The sequence below is a fragment of the Phoca vitulina genome, unplaced genomic scaffold (assembly GCF_004348235.1).
Source record: "Phoca vitulina isolate PV1807 unplaced genomic scaffold, GSC_HSeal_1.0 scaffold43, whole genome shotgun sequence".
Classification (NCBI taxonomy): domain Eukaryota; kingdom Metazoa; phylum Chordata; class Mammalia; order Carnivora; family Phocidae; genus Phoca; species Phoca vitulina.
Window position 1 is genome coordinate 57,767 of NW_022589746.1, and position 21,588 is coordinate 79,354.

Here is a 21,588-nt window from a genome sequence, read left to right on the forward strand (position 1 = left end):
CAAAAAAAAAAAACTATTAGAAATGTAAATAATGTACAGTAGTACTTCATGATATGTGGAAAAGTTTTGTATAAATAGGGTTTTGGCCAATCAAACCACATTGAAATTTTACTCTAAGGGTTTGTTATTCCATTCAAAAAGTGTACAATATGTATACCACTGTGCTAGGCTAAAGCAAACAGTTCTTTAAAATGCAAATAACCATCAGTCCTATTTAATACAATTTGTAGGTTTGAATATTTTAAACCATTATAATTTTGAAATATAATGAAATACATTAAGGTGAAAAAACAAAAATATGGTATAATAATTAGTATAAAGTGAACACCTATGTAACCACCACTCAGAACATATCTGAACATCAGAAGCCCCCTATGGCCCCTCTCCTTCCCAAATGTAACAATTATCCTCAATTATTCGACATCTAATGCTGTTTAGTTTTTCTCATTCCTAAACTTTTTGTACATCAAATCAGATAGTTTATGCTTTTCTTTTGTATCTGGCTTCTTTCCCTTCTCATTATGTCAGTGAGATTCGTTAGTGTTGTATTTATCTGCAGTTCATTCATTCTTTTGAGTAGTATAACATAAATTCCAAAATTAACTCATCCATTTTACTGTTTTGACACTTAGATTGTTTCCAGTTTTGAGCTCTTACAAAATCGCTGTTGCATGCCTGGGTACATGCACAGAAATGCATGGTACACAGAGAGAGCTGTAAGCTCTGGGAGTCATTTCCAAGATGAAGCATTTAATAGTTGGCACATGACCCTCCACATTCTCTTTCCTGAAAACCATATGTCCCAGGTGGCATAGTTATAAGACACAAGCAGATTGGATCCCTGAGTCACCACTTGGAAGAGAGCTGCCTTGGAGAACCACTAGATCTGCAGTGAATTTTGAATGACCAAAAAATAACTCCTATGTTTCTAGACATTACAATTTTGAGTTTACTTCTCACTGCTCCACAGCCTAGCCTAATCTGGCCAGTAGAAACAATATAGACATTTGACCTTCAGAAATATTTTTTACAATCAAAATCAATGATTGATTTTCACATCTGAAAATTTCATCATGCTAATGCGAGCTCTTAATTTATTCATTCTATTTATTAAGAGGGTGATGGCAAGTGACAGAAGGACATGTGGAGACAGGGGCACCAATACCAACATGTTGGACCATGTTCATGACCCCTTACCGTAATACTAACTGATGGAAGAGTTCAGGGCTTTGTGATTGCTGACAAGGACTCACTGGTGGACCAGCTAATGGTTTGGTGCCATTTATATGATTTCCCCCATGTTTTCTAGTGAAAAATGCCAAGATTATTTTCCTTGTCAATTTTCTCCCTAGGATGTCATCCCAAGTGGTAAACAGAGACTAAGGAAGGGTATGGTCACAAAAACAGCCACTCCAAGGTACAGGGGCTAAGAAGGGGAACTTCCATGAGTTTGCAAGTTGCCAGGGAGTTGCTAGCTGGTGCAGGGTACCAGCTAGAGCTTGAGAGAGAACCCAGTAGCCATGCAGGTGTGGCCATGAAAGGGAGCTTGAGAAGTGGAGTGTGGGAGCTGCAGCCTCTGTGGGGACAGGAATGGCGATGGGCTGGGGGCTGCTGTGAGGGGGGTGAGGTGGGCACAGAGCGGGAGGAACGTGAAGGCACGCTGGGCCCCTCTGTGTCTGTCTGCCATCATGCTTGGCCATATGATCTTCTTCTACCACCCTCCCATATTCCAAATCCCTGGGGAGCTCCTCTTATTGGACATCTTTAGACTGGAACCACATGGAGAAGGGTGTTCTGGGAAACATCATCCCAGACTCAAATGGAAGCCATAGTATCCTGTTGGCAACAGACGACCCAACTCAGAATCTTCAGTTTATGAGAAGTAATTTTCTCTTCCAAGAGTCTCTTGGACTCTTACAGGACATTTAAAAATTAGGGCACAGCTGAGGAAAAGATATGAGATCAATTTGTCCAAGGGAAAGGGTTGTGGCTTAAAGAAAGAATAAACACACATAGCTGTATGACCTGTTAACATGAAAGATCCGGAAACCATACACTTCTGATTTGGTTATCTGTTGTTATTTATTTATGGAAGATGGGTAAATAGTGAAATGTTATAAATAGTAGAAAAATAGCTTTGTATTGAATTTGATGATGGAAATTATAGACTGGCAAGAGATATATTAATTAAAAAATTATTATAGCTTACTTCTTGAATATGTCAAAAGGTAGAAAAGTGAAAGGTACACAGTGAAAATTCCATTAAGATGGTTTTTACTACATTAGTAAAAAAGTATAAAGTCACTATAATTAGTAAATTTGAAAATTAGATAATCTTTACTAGTGGAACAGGTAGAAGAACTTTATGGAAAAAAAAAACACTGGAAAATGTGTTGGAGTTAAAGAATTTGGTGAAGCAAGGATTCCACCTTTTAGGAGATGAAGAGCCAGTATCAGTAGGTTATTTCAGCAGGAAGCGCTATGGTAGGGCAAACACAAGTACATCAACATCAGAGGGCCAGGGAACACTTCCTGGAGGAGGTGATATCTAAGCTGAGACCTGTGTGATAAACAGGGACAAGTCAGAGGAAGAAGGGGTAAAGGAGTGCAGACTCTTGGTCTGGGTGTGTTCGGCTGTGGTGGGCAGTGGGATGCTGGAAGAAGTGGAGGAGGGTTTCAGAGGGGGGTGGAGTTCACACCTGGGCTGGAGGGCCACATAGGGACGAGACCTTAAGAGTGGAAATTCCGTGCCCGGGCAATTGCCAGCATTTCCCAGGTTTCCTACACCCAAGACATCATGGAGAGAGACATCGCACCAATTTTGTAGCCGTGGTGAAATCAAATGGGGGTACACTAAAAGAGAGCAAAGAAATGGTCTTTCCTATTCACTGCTGTAAGACATAGTCAGATTTGATTCATGTGTTCCAAAAATATTTTATAGAAGCATAAAAAGTAGTAATAGTCGTCTCTTATTTGCCCCACGTGATTCTAAGTGTGGGGTATAGGGATGAACAAAATAAAGTCCTTGACCTCATGCACTTGTGCGAGGAGACAGACAGTAAACAAACAAACAAACAAACAAAAACACATCATTCGATGTGGAGCCACACACTGTGAGGGGCCTCTGGCAGTGCCAGACCTCAGTCGGCATTCTGCTGCTCCAGGCTCTCTCTCTATTTTTGGTCTGGAATGAAATACATGGTGGATGTGGAGCCTGCTTTCCTGAATCACCTGCAGAAGATTCTTATAAATATGGGAAGAATTAGTTCTGGGTATTTTTTTTTTTTTTGACACTGAGGTTTCTGGGTATTTTTGATAAGGCTGCAGGAAGTTTATTAAGCTGAATCTAGAAAGATGGGCCAAAATTAGTGGGGATGGGACAATATGCAACATAATAAGGCACAGCATACAAAAAAGGAGCACAACTAAAAAGCTTCTGCACAGCAAAGGAAACCATCAACCAAATGAAAATGCAGCCTATGGAATGGGAGAAAATAATGTGAATCATATATGTGATAAGGGGCTAACACCCAAAATATATAAAGAACTCATACAACTCAATAGCAAAAAACCTCAAATAATCCAATTAAAAATGGGCAGGAAATCTCAATAAACATTTTTCCAAAAAACATATGGATGGCCAACAGTACTTAATAAGATGCTCAATATCATTAATCATCAGGAAAATGTAAATCAAAACCACAGTGAGATACTACCTCACACCTGTTAGAATGACTATTTCAAAAAGACAAGAAATAACAAGCATTGGTAAGGATTTGGAGAAAAGGGAACCCTTGTACACTATTTGGTGGGATTGTAAATTGGTGCAGCCATTATGGAAACAATACGGAGTTTCCTCAAAAAATTATAGAACTACCATATGATCCAGCAATCTTACCGGTGAGTGTTTGTCCAAAGAAAATGAAAACACTAATTCAAAAAGATATCTGTGCCTCCATTTTCATTGCGGCCTTATTTATAATAATTGAGACATGGAAGCAACTTAGGTGCCCCTCGATGGATGAATGGATAAAGAAAATGTGTTATATATACACACAATGGAATATTACTCAGCCATCAAAAAGAATGAAATCTTGTCATTTGTGACAACATGGGTGGACTTTGAGGGCATTTTGCTAAGTGAAATAAGTCAGACAGAGAAAGACAAATATTGTATGACCTCACTTATATGTAGAATCTAAACAAACAAACAAACCCAAACAAACAAAAAACAAACAAGATCACAGATACAGAGAACAGATTGATAGTTGCAAGAGGTGGGGGTGGGGTGGGGTGGGAGAAACGGGTGAAATTTTTTTCAGTTTAAATAAATTGAATAAAACTTTTTTTTTTTTTAAAGGGAGTAAAGCAGGAGTAAGAAGGATACAAAAACTAACATATGACCAGATGTAGGGGTAGAGCAAAATTTTGTACAGCCTAAAAGCTTATTAAATTTGAGGGCCTTCTTTAAGAGAAAGAATACCAATTAGACAATTAGGTATAAAAATAAATATTTATTTGAAATAAGAAATGCATCACAACAAGCTATAAAATTTAAAAGGCCAACAAGTACCATAAACTTCAAGAAAAATCCACAAGAAAACATTTAATAAACTGCCTGACACACCTCCCTACGCTGTTTTCTGACATTTTTTAGCTGCATACCCTTTTCTTCCAATTTTACTGAGGTATAGTTGACAATTAAATATTGTGTATATCAAAGGTATACAACTTGATAATTTGATACATAGATACATTGTGAAATATTCACCCCCACTCAAGGCAATTAACATTATTCATCACCTCACATAGTTACCTTTGTGTGGTGTGTGTGTGGTGAGAAATTTAAGATCTACCTTCTTAGCAAATTTCAAGTATATGATATAATGTTGTTAACTATAGTCACATGGTTGTACATTAGATCTCCAGAACTTATTTATCTTGTGAAACTGAAACTTTGTGCCCCTTGAACAGTATCTCCCCTTTTCCTTCTAGCTGCATACCCTTTGACCACTTCTTCAATTTTGTAATTTGGTAATACACCTTCCATGAGAGGAATAGAAATGTACTTCACATTTAGGTGAACTTGCTGTTTGTGATACCAGTACAGGGTTTTGCCCTCACAGACATAGGAAGTCCTATCTATTCTATTTCATGTGATTTCCTCCAAAAATGTATGATGCATTTGTAATTGTCTGTGCTACATTTAGAGTACACTTCTGATAGGAGAGAACTCCCATTTTGACCAGGTGTAGTGGAGAGAGTCAAACTCTCTCTAGCACTCAACACTCACAATACTGTGTTTTATGATGTAAAAAATCGCCACAGACTAGCTTCTGGCTCTGTCTGTCTCAAAATCTGTTGTTACTCCTTTGCTACTGGGACCCTTCCAGTGCTGGGGAATGTAGAAAAGTTCAGGTGGACACCAACACGACACAGAGGGTAGTAGGTGAGTCATTGGTAGCCATTTGTATACCTGGACTAGGAACTATAAAACCACATAAATGCATCCCATGGGGTCAGGGCTAGGGAGAAGCAAGCCAGGTGCCTGAGGCTCAAAATGTAAAGGGGCTCTCATTCTCAGGGTCACGCAAATGCAAGGTTGGCCTCCCTAAATTTTGCTCCCTTGGCACCTCTGTTACATCACCCTAGTCCTGACTCTGTATCCATTAATCCCAAACAAAATTTGTCTCCAACTTCACTTTCCTCGGTTAAAAAGTCCATGGCCACTTTAAAGCCACTTAATATGAGGGGAAGTTAAGAGTTGAGACAGTGGACTGAACTGGTAGTGGTTAAAAATATGTTATTTTGGGGCGCCTGGGTGGCTCAGTCGGTTAAGCATGTGCCTTCGGCTCAGGTCATGATCCCAGGGTCCTGGGATTTGGGCTCCCTGCTCAGTGGGGAGTCTGCTTCTCCCTCTCACTCTGCTCTTTCCCGCTGCTTGTGCTCTCGCTCTCTCTCTCTCAAATAAATAAATAATCTTAAAAAAGTGTTATTCTGCAAAATTTACAGTTCACATTGCCAGGGCCCCTAGGGCCTTGGAAGGGGTTCTCTGCAAGTGAGGGGCCCTGGGTTCATGCATCTAGCCTCTTGATAAATCCACTTCTGCATTCCAACCATGGTCATACTTCCAAGTCTGAGTTTATCACACCAGCTTATTTTTGCTTTCAGGAAATTGGTTAAGAGCTTAGTCTCTTATCACTAAATTCTATACCTGAAACTAATATTACACTGTATGTTAACTAGCTAGAATTTAAATAAAAAATTGGAAGAAAAAAGAAAAGAAAAAAAAGAGCTTAGGCTCTGGAGCTAGACTATGCGGGTTTGGATCTTGTCACTGCCACTTTATGAGCTGCTGAACCCTGAGCACTTTTTCAATATGTCTGTGCCGGAGATTTTCTCATCTGTAAAATGGGTATAAGTAATATTAAGATTAAAGGAGTTAGTTCAGGCAGAGTGCTTACAACAGTGTCTGGCACATAAAGGCTCAATATGTATTGGCTATTGCTGGTACTGTTATTGTTGTTGTTGTAGCATCAGTATTCATGTTAATAGTATGTGCTCTTCTCAAACCACACTGTGAATCCTGAGGAGCCTTTGTGTCCTGACTAGACCCAGAGCGGCTTCGCTGTTTTCTGAATGGACTGCTTGCTAAATGTAGAAGGAAGGCAGAGAGGAAGTCAGAGGTAAATGGAACTCCCCTCCGCCCCATTAATATTAATGTCACCAAATTACATTTAAGTAAAAGAAGAAATTGGGTCTATAAATTAATTTGCTGGCTCATGGCATACCAAACGAGCATTAACACTGGACCTGACATCATCTTGCTCCTAAATACTATGAGGATAAATTATTTTAGAAGAAAAATCACACGATGGGCTGTAGGTAGACTTTAAAAACTTGCCTTTTAATTCAGTCTCCTGCAGACACGTCCCCAAGACACTTCATTCCCCCTTGGGTGGAGCACTGTGGCCAGCAAGGGACCCCAGAGCACAGGCTGCGACCGAGAAGGGGAGGTGGGCAGCGAGGGGAACAGGAGGAAGCTCAGGCTTCCCCGCCAGCGTGGGCGCAACAAGGCCGAACCGCTTCGGCCCCTCGGGCGGTGGAGTCGGTCTCGGGCGCCGGGGAGGATGCTGCCCTCGGCCACCCCGCTCCTCCAGGAGCCGCGCCCCAGCATGGGCGTTCGGGATCCATCCCCAGAGCGGGTGTTGGCCGCCCCTCCTACCGCCCCGCAGCCGCTGTTCGGGCCCGGAGCCGGCGTCCGCGCTCCCCTGCTGCCCGGCGTAGCGCCGCCTCCGGCCGGGGTGCAGGGGCCCGGCGCGCAGGCGGGGGGCGCTGTGGCCTCGGCGCGGGGACAGAGCGGCCGGGCCGGACCCGCCTCTTTCCCCTCCCCGCCCGCCCCCCACGCGTCGTGTCGCCGGGAAGCCGGGAGGAGACAGAGCGCTCGGGCTCCACGGCGCTCGGACCGCAGTCCCCTGACCGCGCGGAGCAGAGCCAGGTGGCGCCGCCGGAGCCCAGAGCCGCGACCCTCCCCGGCCGCCTTTGTCTGGGAGCGTGCGGCCTGGAAGCGCTGCTCTCGGGGGCCGGGCACGCGCCCACAGCGCTCGCTGACAGCTCTTCCCTCCCGGAGGGCTCCGGGACGGAGGGGCGGTCGGGCCGGGCCCTGCTCGCCCGCGCCTGCACGCCCGAGCGCGCGCACCGATGCCCCCGCAGCAGGGGGACCCCGCATTTCCCGGCCGCTGCGAGGCGCCGCCCGTTCCGCCGCGCCGGGAGCGCGGGGCGCGCGGGGGGGCGCGGGCCCGGGGCGCCGGGGGGCCGGGGGCGCGCGGGCGGTGCCGAGGGGCGCGGCGTCAAGTGCGTGCTTGTCGGCGACGGCGCCGTGGGCAAGACCAGCCTGGTGGTGAGCTACACCACCAACGGCTACCCCACCGAGTACATCCCCACCGCCTTCGACAACTTCTCGGGTGAGCCGGGCCGGGTGGCGCTTCTCGGGCCGGGGCGCGTGGCCGCAGTCCGCGGGCGCGGTGCTGACGGCCCGGGTGCCGGGGGGGGGGGGGGGGGGGGGGGGGGAGCGCGGCGCGAGGGTCGCGGGCCCCCGAGGAGGCTGCTGGGCGGGCCGGGCTCCAGCTGGGAAGCGGACCCGGCGCGGAGCGCAGCACCTTTCCCGAGCCTCGGGGACGGGGCAGGCGCGGAGCCACCTGAGGGACCGCGGGCCGACGGGGAGCCCCCAAAAGCGGAGCCCGGCGGAGGGGGCGGGGTACGGGAGACAGAGCCTGTGCAGAAAGAAATGATACGGCAATTTAGTAAGGAACAGGTCGAGTTCAGGTTGCCTGGTCAGTTTGCTGCGTAGAAAAGTTGCGTCAGGTCGACGTTGCTGGCGCAGCTGCCGAGTTTCCGTGGGAAGGTGACGCGCAGGTGCCATTACCTGTGGCCCTGAGAGTCAGTCCCTTCTTTTCGGTGGCTTCCCTCACAGGGAAGGGGCGTCTCCACTTTGAAGAGCCACAGAGACGGCAGAACATAGTTGACTTAGTGAAAACAGCACTAAGGGCTTAGGTTTGGATTAAACCTGGAGAGTAAACGCGATTTCTTCTGAGTCCCTCTCCCCTGCTCCCTCTTCCATCTCCCCCGTTGGCTCTGTTTCTGTTTCTTAGTATCTCTTCAGTGTCTCTTTAAGCCATTTACAGCCCTTATGTGCTATGTTTTTTGCTTTGCTGGAAACAAAGATAAAGGATTTTTCAGGTCTTTTTGAAATTTACTAAAAAGTTAAAATCCACAGTGAAGCACTCTCTCTGCTCTTAAAAGGACAACAACAACAACAACAACAACAACAACAACAATGCTTCTTGACCTCTTAGAAGGTCCCGATGGCAAGGGCTTGCTTTCTTCCACCTCTAAGGTACCCTTGATAAAACTGCTACACTAATGGGTTTCCACCCAAACGGTTTTGTTTTTTCCTCCTTTTCCCTCCCAGCTGACTCGTGTAAACATTAAAAGCAACTTAGAAAGTTGCACTTAGAGGGACCTGAGTGCTTAATTCAAATGAAACCTCCAGGCTGTGCTCCAATGCAGGCCCCTGCCCAGTACCCGATCCCAGTGGAAAGGTGGGCAGGCTTTCTTTTCTGTGTTAATCCTCCCTTTGAGCTGACACGGTGAGATAAGCACTGCCCTCTTCTATAAACAGGACAATGCAGGCTGCCTGTGTTTGCTCATGTTCTCAAAACAAGCTACAATTTTATGATAAACCATGAAGTCTTGGAACGTTTCCCAAGGGAAAACAGAATTATTTGTAAGGTTTTCCACTGAGTTAAAACGGCAAGGTTGGTTCCCATTTACAAGCCCCCCCCCCCCCCCAGTGTTGTTTTTAGGTTTTTTGAAATGAGTGTGACAGGAAAATAAATCTTCCGGGGCTGAGCGAAAAGCGCAGGCCCTTCTGGGGTGCCCTCAAACGGCTCAGGGATTTGCAGCTTCAGCCCCGGCCATGCGATGAATTGCCAGCCCTGGATGGCTGGACGGTTGGAAGACAAAAATGCCTCCGTGGGGCCTCCTTGTTTTAGGCAAGTCTTTAATTCATTAGGGGACCCAGAATAGCCGAAGGGTTTGGAGGGAGAATGGTAGTTGCAGCTGAAGGCATTATTTTCCTGGAAGGGGTTAAAAGACACCCATCCCCTGATCATTGTTTTCGTCTTGTTTTTAAGCTGTGGTGTCCGTGGACGGGCGGCCTGTGAGACTCCAGCTCTGCGACACGGCTGGGCAGGTTAGTGGGTCATCGCGGCTCCGGGCTGGCCAGGGAGCCGGCCTTGCCAGGGAGCCGGCCTTAGAGAGGCCTCACAATAAGCTCCCTCCATAACCGGGTCATTCTAAAGGCTCGTGCAGTGGCCCCAGCCCTGCTCTCTCAGAGGGTGGTGGGGAGGGGAGATAGCTCTGCACCCCTAAAACAGGGTTTGGCCCAGCTTTGCATGCTCAGGGCAGGGGGAGAACAGGGTCAAGAACAGCAGTTCTTACAGGACTTTCTGATCTTATTTACTGTCTCGTTTATATTAAAAATTATCAATGATGCTTTGTGATTATTTCTCAGAGTAAGTTGGTGATAGAATCATTTTATTAGAGGTCAACACGCCAAATACTAAATCTGCTCAAGAAAAAGATGGAGGTTTTTAAAAAAGATTTTATTTATTTATTTTAGAGGGAGAGAAAAAGAGAGAGCACGGTAGGGAGGGGGAGAGGGAGAGAGAATCTTAAGCAGACTCCACGCTGAGTGTGGAGCTGGACACGGGGCTCGATCCCACGACCCTGAGATCATGACCTGAGCCGAAACCAAGAGGCAGACACTCAGCCAACTGCACCCCCCAGGCACCCCCCCAAAAAGATGGAGTTTGTCAGTGGGTGTATTTCCCTCCCTAAGCTGTGGTTTGACTCTCTAGGGCCACCCCCATCCTTTGAAGCAGAGATAACAGTGGTCGAAGCTCTCCTGAGCTGGGGGAATGAATGAATCTGGACTTAGTCTTTCCAAAGTGTGAATGTTTATTCTTGTCTTGAGGATCAAGCACTTGGATGACCCACCCAGGGAGGGACAGGGATTGGGGTGTTCCCCGACGAGCTCCAGGGACTCATCATCAGCCAGTCGTCCCTTGGCACGGTGCTCGTCACTGAGGTCTCCTTGTTCTCTGTGCGAACCCAGGGTGCCATCTCCTGAGTTTGTCATAGTGACAGTTCATCAACATGGAGTCTTTCCTGTCCTTGTTAGAGTTAGAGCAAATGCTGAGGGGCCCTTTGTAGGCACGTAAAAGTGCCCACCTCACTTTCTGAGGTGTTGTCACATGACGATCTGTGTTTAGGAAGCTCGCTTTCCAGCATTCCCAAGTGCCTCATCCAAACTGCTTGCCTACCCTGGGACAGCAAATTCACAGGTTTATTTTTCAAAACTCAGGGTGACACAAGACTGGGCAGCTTTGGTCCCCAGCTCAGCACGGGTTTGGCGGTGGCCAGAGTGGCCTGAGTGGTGGCCCTGCCCCTTCTGCCCCTTCTACACTGGAGCATCTCCGTTTCCCCTTCAGCGGCAGCAGAAAAAAACAAACGCACTGTGTATCTTCCTGCCTGTGGAAAAGAGGACTCAAAAGAACACTTTCTTCTAATATTGAATCTTTCTGAATGCCCTCTTGGTATTTGTCATGAAAGCTTAATTGCTCTTTATAAAGTAAGAATCTTTGTCCTACTACGTGTCTGATTTTCTGATCTTTAAAATGAGGTCAGAGTTGCACGTGGATAAATATAGACGTTCCTGCTAATGCCAGAAAGGGGCAGCTGAATAGCCCAAGAATAAGACCGTAGACAGGAAGCCCAGAAGGCACAGTTCCTGGGGACCCTCGAGGGGAGGAGCAAGCAGTACAGAGCACATCCCTGCCCACTGATGGGGCTCTCCTGTTAGCTGTTGACTCTTGTCACAGACCCAGCTTCCTGAGTTGGGGTTCTAGGCCTAGGGCCCTCATGGTGCCTGGTGCAGAATAGGGCTTAATCATGGTTTATAATGGATACATAAAACGGAGTGCTGGGTCCTGGGGAATGCAACCTTAAGTCCTGGCCTGCCCCTCAGAAGACTTATAGTCTGTAGGGAAGATAAACCAGTTAGTAGAACTTGTGAAAGAAACCAGGGAAGTGCCATAAGGAGGAAGGCAGTGTTGGCTTGGGGTGCAGGACAGGTGGGTCTGGGGAGAAAACCACTGGGCAGTTTTGAAAGAGGCATAGGACCATCATCAGAAAAACTTTGTAGAAATGATCCTGAATTACTGAGGCAGAGGTCGATTTTTCCTTAGTATGGTCTGTTTAAAAGCTGGGGAAGCGCAAGAATAATTTTGGAGATATTTTCATGAAAAAAGTTTATAATTAGGGAAATAAAAGGACTTTAGTGCAAATTGGTAAGCTTTAGTTTATTTGGAAATTATTCTTCTGGTCTCCCAGTGATGTTTTCATTGAGTTTGACTATTTTTTAACTGATGTATTAGTTAGTAAAGTATACCTTATTATGTAATGAATGAATAAACCAACCTCAAAAACTATGCAAAGTACACAGCTGGTAAGATAAGATCATTTTTTTCCCCTACTCTCCAAGTATCCATTAGGACTTATTTTGACTAATAGCAAAGCAGGTCAGAGTGGTAGTTCTTTCCCACCTTCCTTATTCCTTACTCCAGATCTGATAAACAACCTTTTAAGGGACTTGATTTGACACCTGCTGTATTTCCCTAATGATGACTCAGCCAGTGAAACCCCCCCCCCCCCCCCCCCCCCCCCCCCCCCCCCGCCGCCCCAGGCAGTCCTCAGGATAGCCTTGTGGGCTTAAAGTGACTTGTGCGACCTCTGTTTCCAGCTCCAGGGGAGCGTGAGCACAGGTAGCCCTAACCCGGGGCCCAAATGCAGGTTTTTCATCTGGAAGCTCAGAGCAAGAATATGGCTCTACTGGATGAAGAAGTAACTAGAAATTGCTTTTTGTGTCTTTGGGTTTTCTTGTTAGGGACGTAGGTGAGCATAGAAGATGTTAAAGGGAGTTTTTAACACTGGACTCACAGTCTTACTCAAGTGAAAATAGATCCGAGACCGAGGGTGTTGAGAACATACCTTTGGCATAAGAGAAGGGACCGTCACCGAAATAGGAGGAGGTCACAGTGGCATTGTGAGGAGAAGCTGAAAATTCCTCAGCCTTCTGACCCGTGAGGCACTTGGAAAAATCTCTGTGCTAAAAAAACCAAAAACTCAGGTTGCAGCTTGACCAGCACTACTATTCAGTGGCCTGTCCACCACACCCTGTCCCTGACGGAATTCTGTATGTCTTCCCCACAGACCTGGCAGGTGCGTGCACATCACTGGGCCTCAGCACACCTCTCCTGGAGGGTACATTCCAATTGGCCTCGTCACGCATATGTATGTTGTGTTGATTTCAGCAAATATCTAGGGTTTCTGGTCAGGCAGTGAGGAGGCGGGTTTGATTTCTGCTTGGCTCCCTGAACCCTTTCGCCAGAATCTCAAGAGGTCTGGGGAGCTGGATTTCCAAAGCCCTGTCACAAGGCCCAGCCCCTGCGCTTGCCTTTCTTTTTATTGGTAATGCAACCCCAGCTCGCAGGGCAGCGCCAAGGGTGACTGACTTCTAGCAGTGAGCTGCAGCTGCCTGAGGGAGCAGACCTTATGCGGGGCTCCGTTTTGTGCTTTTCTGGGGCCTCTGAGAACAGAGGGCATGTTTTATTACAAGATCTTTGCTGGGCCATCGTCGACCTGGTGGATCTTCTATGTTGATTCTTTCAGCACAAAGTTGGCACTAAGAAAGCCAAGTTGTTCTTTTTTTTTTTTTTAAGATTTTATTTATTTGACAGAGAGAGAGATAGCGAGAGCAGGAACACAAGCAGGGGGAGTGGGAGAGGGAGAAGCAGGCTTCCCGCCGAGCAGGGAGCCCGATGTGGGACTCGATCCCGGGACCCCGGGGTCATGACCTGAGCCGAAGGCAGACGGTTAACGACTGAGCCACCCAGGTGCCCCAAAGCCAAGTTGTTCTTTTTTAACCACCGTGTGTAGAAGTCTGACAGGCGGCAGTGATGAAATGCCAGATTCGTTCCTGAGCATTTGAGCTGGTTGACTTCTGTACTGTTAGCTGGTTGTTGCCCTACAACTGAACTGTGGAGCCTCAAATGGTGAAAGTGCCTTCAAGTAAAACAGATCCAGGTTTCCTTTACGCCTCCAGAAGGGCCACAGATGCAGAATACTGTGCACGTAAATAGGAGTTTGTAAATAGTCAGAGTGTGCCAACGGCGTACTGAAAACCTGGATGGCATTTCACTTTTTCATGCCACTGGGAAGTTATCTATCATAGGACATGTGTGTGAGGCTGGCACCCACAGATAGAAATGTTATTTTACTTTATTTTTTTATTTTTTAAAAGTTTAATTAATTAATTAATTAATTTTTTTTAGTAATCTCTACACCCAATGTGGGGCTTGAACTCACGGCCTCAAGATCAAGAGTAGTATGTCTTCTGACTGAGCCAGCCAGGTGCCCTCACAGATAGAAATTTTAAATAGGAATGAGATGATGTAAGTATTTTCCTATGAGAGAGTTGAGTGAAAGCTTTCAGTTCATTGAATAGGGCACTGCAGGGGACTATGAAGAAATGCTGGTTTGGAGGCCGACATCTCTACAAGGGCTGAGGCCAGGTCTGTCTGTTCCCAGCCGACTCCCCCGACCCTGCACAGTGCCCGGTGGCCAGCGTGCATCTCTGCCAGGTGGATGACTCTGGCAGGTATTCAGCAGCATGATGCTTGGTTATCTTCCCAAAGCTGCATGGAGGTCCCTGGTATTTGCAGGGAAAAGGGAAGGGGAAAGGAAGTTCCAAAAGGAAGAAAGGAGGGAGAAAAAGAGATCAAGCAAGAAGAAAGGTATATCAAGCAAGAATGAACATGTATTATCCAATGTGACATTGTAAGTCACATTGTTGTAAGTGACTTTGAGAGGCATAGGCTCTCTGAATTGCCAAGGAGAGTGGGCTGTCAGAGGTCCTCAGCTCCAGTTCTGGGTCTGTCCTTGTGTCTGATTGACATTACTCTGTACTCTGTGCGTGCCCCGACCGTGTGCGGCACAGATGGGACCAGGCGGGCATCACTCACAGCTGTCGAGAATGGGCAGGGCTGGATTCTTCAAGAGAGGAGCTGGGTTAGATGGGGTTCACTGGGGTCAGATTGGAGACTTGGGGATCCGTGGGCTGCTAACCCTGAGTCTAAAAGAGTAGCTAAATACCAGAGTTGAAAGAGTAAATCTGGGGTACTCTAGGCTGAAGGCTGGAGAAAGTAAATTTGCTTTCTGCCATTCACCCACTGTAAGTACTTCTCCTGTGGTAAGTTGCCAGAGGGCCATGAACACTGATGTGAACATCGAATGCACTGGGCAGGTTTCGTGGGGCTGGCAAGCAGCGGGATCGCTTTCCGAGGCGCTGGCCCTTCCTTCCATAACCGGACCTGCCAGACCCTTTCAAGGAAAAAAATGGTAAAATGGTCTTTTTGCTGATGAGAATCAATTGAGAAGGTAACTTTCGGGTGCTTTGATTGGTTGCAGGATGAGTTTGACAAACTCAGGCCTCTCTGCTACACCAACACGGACATCTTCCTTCTGTGCTTCAGCGTGGTGAGCCCCTCCTCTTTCCAGAACGTCAGCGAGAAGTGGGTGCCAGAGATTCGCTGCCACTGTCCCAAAGCCCCCATCATCCTCGTTGGAACGCAGTCGGATCTCAGAGAAGACGTCAAGGTCCTTATTGAGCTGGACAAATGCAAAGAGAAGCCCGTGCCCGAAGAGGCAGCCAAGCTGTGCGCCGAGGAAATCAAAGCCGCCTCCTACATCGAGTGTTCAGCCTTGACTCAGAAAAACCTCAAAGAGGTCTTTGATGCGGCCATCGTTGCGGGCATTCAGTACTCGGACACTCAGCAACAGCCAAAGAAGTCCAAAAGCAGGACTCCAGACAAAATGAAAAACCTCTCCAAGTCCTGGTGGAAGAAGTATTGCTGTTTCGTATGACGCCGGCCGGGAACCCGCAGTAGAAGCTATATTAGCTGAATGAGTCCTCTCATCGTGCCGGAGCTGTGTAGAGAGCGTGTGTGTGTCATAGGTCCAGCTTTCAATTTACGTCTTCTTTCTTGCCTTGGCTATTCTTGTTTGTTTGAGCTTAGGGACGAGCTGATTATTAATTATGCAAGATATTTTTGAAGTCAGTGGGGCATTTTTCATAACTCTGGAAATGTAGAGCTCTAGACCTCTGGATTAATTTATATCTAATATGAAAAAGACACCTTGGATCTGGGTGTCAAGAATGAAATTTTTTTTTGCTACGTTATAATGTACAGAAGAACAAAAGAAGAAATGGTGTGGTTAACCCTGCCTTGATTAAGGGCTCCTTCCTGCAAGTGCGTTGTGTCCCCTGGCCAGCTATGGTGAGAATCACTCTTAGCCCAAAGACTCCACACACTTCTAAAAAACTTTTTAAGGGACTAAAATCTGAGAAAAAAACAAGAGACCTCTGCCTACAACACCTCAAACCAGTCACTTTTGTCATATGCTAATACCTGGTTGCTTAAGATCTAAAATCAACCAGCAAAGCACATCCTACTAACCCTGTGGCCCTGGGTACACCAAAAAGAAAACATTGTTTATTGGGATTTTTCATTCTTAGACCAGTTGTGTTGACATCGTATAAACATAGCCAACATGCCATGTGGAGTAAAGCAAGTATTAGTCAGAAGCTCTTGTATTTTCTTTAGGGAGTGATTCATGTTGAGATCAGAATGTGGTATTTGCTGTTCGTATGTGTGCACCAAACTGCCTAAACCCTGGTAGTTAGAACACTAGGGAGCACCTATGGGAATTGTTTTAAAACTTCCATACTAACTAAATAAACTAAACCATCTGCAGGGACGTGGACACTCTTGAAAGGCCTGCAGCCAACAATTGTAGGAGACAAAATGTACTTTTTCCCCCTTAAGTCAGCCAAAATGTACACACACACACACACACACACACACACACACGTGTATATGGCTGTATTTGCTGCTGATTCAGACTTTTAAACAGTTAATGAGAAAAAGCATGACCACAAAAACATGTGAGGGAAGCTCAGCTTCCTCTTTTTGTTACTTTTTTGAACAGATCTCTTTTTGATTATATCCTACTCCGATAGGATTTTAAGTATATTTTGACACAGTTTTGAGACCATTTTAAAACACGAACATCTCTTAAAACCTGTTTTAAACTGAATGTCTCTTGAAACCTGTTAAACCACCGGTTAAAGCCGCAGATGCCTTTGAGGGAAAGGGCAGCAGAGACCAGGGCTGTGAGTCGGAGGGCTCACGGGGGCGGCCTGCTGTGGCCGCCGGGAGCGGGGTGCGCGTATGGACCCCAGCTCCCCCTCTCAGCTGCATCCTTGTGGGGGGACAGCCAGAAAACCACATGCTTGTGAAACATTTGTGTTCTTCAAGGTGGCAGTTTTTAGGGCTTCATCTTGAGAAAAAAAGTTGCGTATCAGAAGAGTAGGTTTGTTTACTTTGTGATGGTTATGCTTCTGAGATGCCAAAAGGTAGCCTACCCCACGAATTATAATGTCTGGTTGCGGTGGGTGAAGCAGATGTACCAAAATCGATTCAATAACTAGGGAAACTTCTGTAGAGCTGGTGGATGGAAAAGTCTTGTCTTTCTGTGGGTCTTGCATTGTCTTTTTTGTATTTAAAACGAATTTATGTTTTCCTGTAGAAGAAGTAAAAGATTGGGTTAGGGGCTTCTTTGATTTGTGTTAGTAAATAAAATTAACTGATTTCTCTGTTTTAAAACTAAAATACATGGATTGTTCACTATTTTTCATTATTGAAATTGGTATCAGTCATAGTTTCCCGAAGCATTTAGTCACATAGCCTGAGTGAATAAAATTACATCATTTGTGGAAAGGCTCCGAACAGACTCTAAGCTGGCCTGCTTGGCTCATCTGTCTGTGGGGGGGCCAGTGTCCCAGGCTGGGCTCCGCCTGCTCTGGGGTGCAGGGGTGGGAGCGGTGGGAGACTTACTTGGTGAGTAATTTTAACCAGTATTTTTATATTTTAGCAAATGTCCTGGAGTACAGTGCAAAGTAATTTTTAAGATAGAACACAAGACTTGAAAGAAATTTTATGCACGCGACAGCAAATGGGGCTGCTCTTGGTCCCCCCGGGGCGGGGGCCACGGCCCCCTCTGCCTGGGGGCCACTGGTGGTAACCTGGCAGGGGAGCGCGCCTGTGTGGCCCAGTTCTGAGAGCTTTCCTCAAGTGGTTTATTTTTAACCCAACTTGATACAACCCGAACCATTAGCGCTAAAAATCTAGAGGGTTGACATTTAAACACAACCGTTTTTAACATGTTGCTGCAGTTTATAGAATAGTAAAGTACGTACGATTGATTGTACTTCAGGTTTTCCTCCATTTTTCTTTCTTTGTGTGATTGGGCAGAAAAGTTCTTAAAAGTATGTGCTTGAGTTAAACATAAAGTTGGTTCACTTCAAAGCTCAAGCACTGTTAAACTTGCAGCTTGGTATTGCAGAGAAGATTTCATGAGTTGTGCTTTAGAAAATGCCGCTTTAGCTTAACTCCTACAGTGTAGGCCAGTCATAATTGAAAAATACAATATACTTCCCACCTGTTCTATCACTTTTTACCATGTATGTGGAAATGAACCTTTTGTAAGATTGTTCTCTGTGCTTGACAGAATTCAGGAGAAACCACCCAGGTATTACACAAGCCAAAATGAAGGCAAGGTCTCCCCAGACTGTCGTAACCCGGTGCCTTACCAAGTTGTGCTTCTCTGTTTTCAAGTGTAAATGATGTTGAGCAGAACGTTGTCCTTGAAAATGCTATAAACGAGGTGGTATGAAATAAATTCTGACCTATGGATATAACTGCACTTGCCTTTTCTGCCGAAGAAGATCACTGGAAGTGAATAAAAGTTTAGCCACGTCAAAAGCAGGCTGGTTGGGAAGCATCATGGCGTGCCCCCAGAGGCGTCTGGGGAGTCATCCCTAACCAACACGAAATGCTTATTGAATACGGGGTTTTGAGAATTCTGGGGTCACAGTCGGATACAAGCACTCTCTGACTCTGGGTCTGTAATGGATCGTGTGCTGGTGGCCCATGTGTGTCCCTGACAGGAACACTGTTCTTGGAGCCAAAAGTCGAGGCCCAGAGAAGCACTTAGTGTGTGATGTTGTGTAGGTCAGTAGATCTGAGCCTCAGTTTCCTCATGTGTGAAAGTACTGCTTTTCTCCCCAGGCTATTTGAATCCTGAATGAGAATACATGTGCACATGTGGGGTAAATGTCCAAGATCTATAATGGCCATGGAAGGGATTAGAAGGTGCCACGAGCCCCACCAGCTTAACAAGGAAGGCCAGCAAGGCTCAGAGTTCCCCATCTCTGAGGGCTAGGGGATGCCCATGTGGTATATGTGAACTTGCGGTCAGCCTTATCATCATGCCACCAGGATGTGGCCCTTACACCAGGGAATGTGGCCCTGATGACGGGACCATTCTGGGAGCCCAGATGTCATCCTGCTTCCACCCTTAAGCCTCAAGGGTGAAGGGCTCCTGATCATCTAGTGAAGGATGGGCCTGTCCACCTCGTTCCCTACGGTGCCTCTGAGGCCAGACTTTGAATTTTCGTATCTACCAAACATTCAACCACAATGCACTGGGTTACTGTGCAGAGAGCAACTAAAATTACTGGCCATCAGCCTGTGTCCAGAAGTGCTAAAACCCAGCTCGCCCTCAATGGCCTCCATGGGCAGCCTAATCCCAGCTCAGAGGGACCTGGAAGTTTCCCTTCAACCAGCCCGTTTGCCTCCCATATCCAGGATAGGCCTTCCCAGGATACATTGACAGAGCGCCCAGTCCCTTTAGAGGAGGTCAGGGAGTGCTTCATGGAGACGTTTACAAGACCTGAAGGAGGTGAGAGAATGATGAGTATCTGGGAGAAAAGTTTTCTAAAGGGAACAGCAGGTGCAAAGGCCCTGAGGCAGAGCAAGTGTCTGGCATGTCCTGGAGGCCAGTGTGGACAGGACCAAAGTAGTACAGGGAGAGGAGCAGGAGATGACCTAGAGGAGGAGAGGAGGTCAGGGAAAGGATGAGGTCAGAGAGGCCCCTGACATCAGGGAGGGCGTGGTGTGATGGGAGGGCAGGGGAGGAGAGGGCTGGGCTCCAGAGTCAGGCTGTTTGGGCTTGAATCCTGGCTCTGCCACTTAACTGGTTGAGATTCCTTAAGCAAGTTAAACTTTCTGTGTCTAAACTTTAGAATCTATAAAGGGGATAAACCTGGCACCTACCTCAGTGGTCTGGTGGGGTTACAAATGTGAAGTGCTCAGTAAATGTCCACTCTGACTGGTCTCGTTGGCAAGCTCTGTTCATCTCTCTCACAGGAGGCTGCCTAGGTGATTAACTTACGATTGGCCCCTAATGGCTCTCATCTTCAGCCCTACTAATTTTTGTGAGCCTTATGCTTTTGATGGATAATAGCACATCTATTTTTCATTTCCACTCATTTTTATGAAAGAAGAGCGAAACAGTATGGATTACTCCAGCCATTGCACAGGCTGACCCTGGAGCAGAGATGCTGCTGCTTGAGCAGCTGGGACTGCTAGGGGCTGGCCACCGCTGGGAGAGCCCAGGCCAGCCCCCTCTGGAGGGGAAGGTGGAATTGAGCCTCTGAAGGTGGTTTGGTGAGCGGAGTGAGACGACAGAGTAAGGTTTGTGTGGAAGTCAGGCATCACGCTGCGAGGGTGTCTGTCCCTTGACTCCTTTCATGCAAGAAGTTCTTGCTTCAGACGCGCACGCTCAGCTTTGTGAATCTAGAGCCATTTTTAGAATCCTTGTTTATCAGCCCAGCTCAGCCAACCAGTTTCCCCCGGGTGGTCCTAACAGCACAACTGCATCCTGAAGAGACACAGTCGGCACGTGGAGGAGGCACATGGTCGGGAACCGGATGTTGCTCTCTAACCTGATGTTTGTTGTCCAAAAGGAGGACACGTTCCAGAGCAGAGTATCACATTTCCATTCATTCTTCTCCTGAATGTCCCACAGATACTTCAAATTTGACTCATTCTGTGAGTTTCCATTCACTACTGTAGCAAATTACTACGAATTTCATGGCTTAAAGCAACAGATTTCTTACCTTACAGTTGTGGAAGTGAGCAATCTGAAATGGGTCTCACTGGGCTAAATCAAGGGGCTGGCAGGCCTGCGTTCCTTCCTGGAGGCTCTAGGGGAGCAGTGTTCTTGACTCCTCTAGCTCTCGAGCCCTCCTCCAGGCCTTGGCTCCTGATCCTCCGTCACCTTCAAAGCCAGCAATGGCTGGTCAGGTCTTTCTTAGAGGCCATCCCACTAACACTGACTCTTCTACCTCTTCTTCCCCACTTAAGGACCCTTATTATATGGGGCCCACTTGGAGAGTCCAGGGTAATCTCCCCCTGTCAAGGTCTGTGGATTAGCAATTTTAATCCATCTGCAGCCTCAGTTCTGCTTTGCCATGTAACCCACAACATCACAGGATCTGAAGTGTAGGATGTGGACATCTTTGGGGGCCGTTCTTCTGCTGACCACACTCATGTCCTGGAAGTCAGCTCAGCGCTCCCCAGATCATTGCCTCCTCTGTATTCTTTTTCTTAGGGAATGTTCAGAACACAGCAGTCAGCAGCAGTCTTTTTTTTTTTTTTTTTTAAGATTTTATTTGACAGAGAGAGACACAGCGAGAGCAGGAACACAAGCAGGGGGGTGGGAGAGGGAGAAGCAGGCTTCCCACGGAGCAGGGAACCTGATGCGGGGCTCAATCCCAGGACCCTGGGATCATGACCTGAGCTGAAGGCAGACGCTTAACGACTGAGCCACCCAGGCGCCCCAAGTCAGCAGCAGTCTTGGTCAGATGTGTGCAACGTTGCCAGGGGCCCCCGTGGTTTAGCTGGTTGATGAGGGGTGGAGGTGCCAGGACATCCCTAGTGAGGGGAGAGCTACGGGGGTAGCAGTCAATGACTGGCTATTTCTGATCCCATTGGCGAAAAC

The 21,588-nt window shown here is 46.9% G+C and overlaps 1 protein-coding gene across 1 annotated transcript; it reads left to right on the plus strand.

Moving 5' to 3' along the window:
• The first annotated feature begins 7,603 nt into the window (after positions 1–7,603).
• Positions 7,604–21,255, plus strand: RHOU (ras homolog family member U). The gene is given in 4 exon segments (XM_032430268.1): positions 7,604–7,785; positions 7,787–7,964; positions 9,696–9,754; positions 15,091–21,255. Coding segments are annotated over 4 exon segments (777 nt in total). The 5' UTR covers positions 7,604–7,701; the 3' UTR covers positions 15,547–21,255.
• Positions 21,256–21,588: the final 333 nt, after the last annotated feature.